We start from the raw sequence: 5,000 nt of genomic DNA on the forward strand, positions 1-5,000 counted from the left end.
TCTCTTTTGAAGATAATGAGATATGATAATATCTTACCAATATGTTTCAGAGATCCAACATCTATATCTGGTAGTGTGTCACAGTGTTCATTCTTATGGGCTCGCAGAAGAGAGACCACATAGGAGAGAGTATCCCTTCGAGCATTCTGTGGATCAGCTGTTGTATTGGTGGTTCTTGCTCCACGCCTAGCACTCTGGTACCTTGAAAGTGGACTAATCAATGGATCTCGTATAAATGGAAGGCCAGTTCTTCCCGCACTTCTTTCACGGGGGCGTGTCTGGGATACTCCTGCTGGTGGTGCTGTTGGTGGTGTGCTGCTGCTTCCACTTCCTTCAATGAGTTGGTTCAATTCTCTTCCAAATCTACAAAAGGGGAATCCAAAAAATAAGACTTGGTCATTAATGCACCTAACAGCCTCCACTAATCCTAATATGAAAAATAATGTGATATTTATTTTAACAAAACTGGAACAATCTAAAAAGAGAAAAGAAGAGAAATTCTTTCATTCTCACCTTAGCTGGGACTCTGTTGAATCCATGAGGCTCATCAGCCAATCCCAAGTGGGACGAAGGCGAGCATCAACCTGCTTAAGAAGAGCTGCAATAATGGTCGGTGTGAGGCACATCTGAGTGGTGGCAGTGGCACTACTGCTGCTGCCAGGAACACCACCTCCACTTCCAGCAGGACCTCTAGAGGTGAGGCCTCCATCTCTTACCACGTCACAGGCCAAACTCAAAAGAGAGCTCATCTGCCTAATCACAATTGTAAAAGCCCTTGCAAGAGTATTGTTAGTAGTAGCCAGACTAACAGGCTCATGGGAGGATGGTGTAACTGTTGATGTGGATGTAGGTCCATGCCTGAGTGAAGTTGGATCAATGTATATTAAGCCACTAGAGGTAGGGTTGGAGGTACCTGTGGCTGTAGGGCCTCCAGTTGTTCCTCCAGAACGTGAGGTACTATCACGGGGATTCCTCACAGCCCACTGCAGATTGTGAGGTGCAATATTACGAGCAGTAGAGGAAGTGTTAACTCGCCTTTCTAACTGCTCATCAGAAAAGAGTTCACCGGAATCAAATTCATCCGTTTCAGCTGCTTCACTCTCATCATCTTCATCTTCACCTGGAGAAGACTCACCAGAATCATCCTCTCCATCACTCCCAGCAGTGGCACCAGTCTGAACTGATCGTTGAGTTGATGTATTATCTACAGCAGACTGGTTATCATCACTGTCACTGTCTGACTCTGCTAACAAGTCCAATTCCATGTCTGATTCTCCACCCTCTACTTCTGCTCCTCCGTCTCCTTCTTGCTCTGAACGCTCATTAGCATCATCACGTTCACTTCCCCCTGCATAAACAATAGTATAATTACAACCATCAGTTGTAAAAAGAAAAATATATATAAATATTAATGAAAAAACTAAGCTAATGTTGAAGCTAATGTAACAATAGAAATAAATGAGAATTTTTTTCTTGAAAATTGTAAAACATTAAAAAGCAAGAAAAACCCTCACCTTCATTATCATGGTCATCCACCTGGGGAGGGAGAATGTGATCTGGTCGAGCCCTCCTTGGTCTTGTCCCTGGGGCTGGGCCTGGGAGTGGAGCTACTTCTTCCTCCCCAGCCTCCTCCTCCTCTTCCCCTCCACCACTTCCACCAGCTCCTCTGGACACACTATTTCCTCCAGCTGAAGATAATGGTTCACCACCCATTCTATGCTGTTGCCACTGAAGGGGTTCCACTTCAAACATCTCCTGTCATAGAGGCATTGTTAATTGGGAAAGACTACAGTATAACAGTTACTTTCTAATAATCTGTACTACTACAATTACACTATTTAGCATCTCTGCACTTGGTACACACACATTTTCTAAATACCTTGCAGCCATGATTGCCATCTACATGGGTTGACGTGAGTGGAAAAGGTGCAGTCGGCTTGACATAGTTGAGCCGTACAGGCAACATAAGGGCATCTGCAGCATCACATAGTTCTGTCACAGCCACTGGAATGATGGACTCAAATACCTGTGTTAAGAGATATTTCAAAATTAGGATAAAGCTACAGATTTAATCTTTTTAGGATTTTTTTTTTCTACAAGTAATATATCCAATACTTTGTGCTTTAATGACTACTCAACAATAAGAAACAAGAAAACCAAACCATCATCTACATAATATTATGAAAAATCAACAAGAGAAAATCTCAAACACCTAAGTAATATATGCTTATTCTTACTTTGATACATTTAGCAAGGGACTGCGTGTAGGAGCTGCCTGGCTTCTTTTTCCCAGCATTAGGCATCATTTCAATGGCTAAAATAACAAAGATCCTAACCACTGATGCAATAAACCTCCTGGCCACCTGAAATAATACATGAAATGACTTTAACATGGAGTTACAGAAATGGAAATAGTAATTGGTAATTTTTTCAGATAGATTTCTTACATGTTACTCAAAATTATGAGTCTCTTAATTCACCTTTTCTGCTTCCTGCTTTCTTCCAGGAACTGTGTCATTGTGCAGCTCTCTGATCAATGTGTTAATGAGAGCAGTCACCATTGTGTCAGCAATCATCTTTCGTTCATCATCGTCACTATTAATTAGGTGCTTCAGCTTGAGATTCCTAGGCTCAACCTGGAAAGGTTATTCATAACAGCTGAACAAGTGATTACAAAAAGGATATAAAGTCACCACAACATTTTCAAAGTTTATACAGTATGTCAGAGTTCCAGCAGTTGCCCAATTCCTATTTCTACTTACCTGAGTTGCTAACTTCACAAGCAAGCAATACGTAAATTTGTCCAGGTGGGTTGTATGACCTTGAAACTGCATGAAATTAATATCATCAGTGGATGCAGACGAAGGAGGACTTTCTTCCTTATGACCCGTCATGATCATGGCTCTCACAGCTGCCCAGTCATTCAGCAAACGTTCAAGTGCTCTTCGGCTGAACTTGGGTGGTTCTAAATCATGGTCAGGTACCTCCATGTTGACTACATCTGACAGCGTATTCTTACGAGTAGATGATGATGACGACGAACGACACCTGAAACAAATCATGATTTAATTTACTTTAACTTAAATAATTAATATTACTGTTTATAATCTGTTTATAATACATATCATTAATTATATAGTTAATGTTTGGAAGATTTGTTATAATATCATTTTACCAATATGCAAATAAGTCAGCAGTGTACTAACCTAGACCACTGCTTCTGTTCAGTGACTTGCCGCCCAACAGTTTGTACCAAGAACAGGAGAAGGTTTTCACCTCTACCATTGGATATGTTCACTAGATCAGTCTCTGTGATGAGCCTTGACAAAAGGTCAAATCGTGCAGTCTGATGGCCAGACTTCAGAGCTTTGCATTTACATTTTTCCCAGCAATCACAATACGCTGTTGGTGAAGTTTTCTTGAGCTTACAGTCATGCCCTTTATGGCACACTCTTGCACATTCTGTACAGCAACACAAGGAGCCAACAAGGCCACAGGTGCGACACTCAAATATGTCTTGATTAATATGCTCTGCTCCTGTCCAAGTGAAGGAGCAGGTATCATTATAGCACAGGACATGAAGCGGCGAGTCATCTGGGTTACTGCCCCTTGGGAATATCATTTGCATGACAGCACGTCTTTCGCTCTCAGCATCAAGAGCACTATCATGTGCCACCCTGTGAATGACATCAAAAAGGATGAGGGCTGCCTGATACGCCCGACCAGAGACAGCCAGCATGAAGGGAGTAAAGCCGTTTGAGTCACGAGCAATGAGCAGGTTCCTCAAGTGTGGTGTTAGTGCAGGGCTGTCACAGATGGTTCTCAGGATAGTGAGAGAATAAGATTTACGCTCTGCAGGGTCTGATGTTCCTAGGTTGGGCATGCTTGGCCCTGGTGTGGTTTTGGAGGAAGATGGGGTCATGAGGTCATCCTCTGGCCCTGCAGCACTAGCTGTGTCACTGAGGGTGTCAGATGAGCTAGGGGGCCAAGCAAAGCTACCCAAAATAGGATCTTTCTCTAATACAGATTCCCCTTCGGTCTCTTTGCTTGTAACTGGACAGCAAGTAGATATACATGCATGCAGGATGTTGCGGTTTCCGTCACACTTTTCTTCTACTATTCCCTCTGTTGTTAAACTTGTCATACCAGCTAGTGATAGAGAAAAGTTTTGATTAAACCCAAAGGAAATTCTATCCTTACAATTTTATGGCATGAAAATTGTATCTATTAACCTTAACTTCCAATAAATAGTAATAATTCAAAATTACATAAAATAACAATACCATTACAAATATACATCTGCATTACCTCCATTGTCACTTTCAATGAGAGCCAAGACCTGCCTAACACCTTCTGGATCACATCGCAGGATTTTTGGCATCAGAGTTTGTGTCTTGAGTGCCAGCACCAGTAATGCAACATGGTTCTTCTGGTGAGCACCAGCCCCATGCAAGAAATGTGTGGCTACACCTAAGCATGACACTGGAGGTAGATCAGGCCAGTGAGGGTCTTTGATGGAGTCAACACAATCTTTGCTCAGAGGGTAGATGGTACTATTACCATCACGAAGCACACCAACGTTTTCACTCTGTGAAATGTTTAATCACTTTTGTATTATTGAACATCCAACTCTGTACATTATTTCAACAAAATCTTTCAACTTTTCCATCCAAGGAAAACAATCGCAGTCTTGTCTCAACAAACCTCTCCATTAATAGTAAGTGATATGGCAGATGGTTCTGATCCCATGAATGCTGTGCTCTCAGTTGGAAATACACATTCCTGCTCTGATTTCCCAGAGCTGAGATTGTATATGACATATGTCAAGCGACTGCCATTCCTGACAATGGCGTGAATGCCTGGGGATAAAAAAATAATAATAATAATGATAGTAATAATCTTAAATACATGTGACTGTTAGACATCTGTGTGTATGTATATGTAAAGAAACACAAACTCAAATTAAGGAGACAAAAAATTTAGTATGCTACTATGATTAC

General features: G+C 41.6%; 1 protein-coding gene across 16 annotated transcripts in view; it reads right to left on the minus strand.

Annotated features, from left to right (window-relative positions):
- hyd (E3 ubiquitin-protein ligase hyd) overlaps positions 1 to 5,000 on the minus strand; it is a 44,505-nt gene that overhangs the window by 24,250 nt on the left and 15,255 nt on the right. For 14 of the 16 annotated variants that reach the window (XM_070137833.1, XM_070137828.1, XM_027374479.2 and 11 more), the window contains exons 14-23: positions 4,705 to 4,859; positions 4,309 to 4,588; positions 3,207 to 4,149; positions 2,763 to 3,048; positions 2,481 to 2,636; positions 2,238 to 2,363; positions 1,880 to 2,026; positions 1,515 to 1,755; positions 514 to 1,348; positions 38 to 363 (exon numbers count right to left, since the gene is read on the minus strand). In XM_070137833.1, coding sequence (XP_069993934.1) covers positions 38 to 363; positions 514 to 1,348; positions 1,515 to 1,755; positions 1,880 to 2,026; positions 2,238 to 2,363; positions 2,481 to 2,636; positions 2,763 to 3,048; positions 3,207 to 4,149; positions 4,309 to 4,588; positions 4,705 to 4,859 — 3,495 coding nt within the window. The remainder of the gene's footprint in view (positions 1 to 37; positions 364 to 513; positions 1,349 to 1,514; positions 1,756 to 1,879; positions 2,027 to 2,237; positions 2,364 to 2,480; positions 2,637 to 2,762; positions 3,049 to 3,206; positions 4,150 to 4,308; positions 4,589 to 4,704; positions 4,860 to 5,000) is intronic. The other 2 variants (XM_070137835.1, XM_070137825.1) reach the window with 1 other exon arrangement.

Source organism: Penaeus vannamei, chromosome 23 (genome assembly GCF_042767895.1).
Source record: "Penaeus vannamei isolate JL-2024 chromosome 23, ASM4276789v1, whole genome shotgun sequence".
Classification (NCBI taxonomy): Eukaryota; Metazoa; Arthropoda; class Malacostraca; order Decapoda; family Penaeidae; genus Penaeus; species Penaeus vannamei.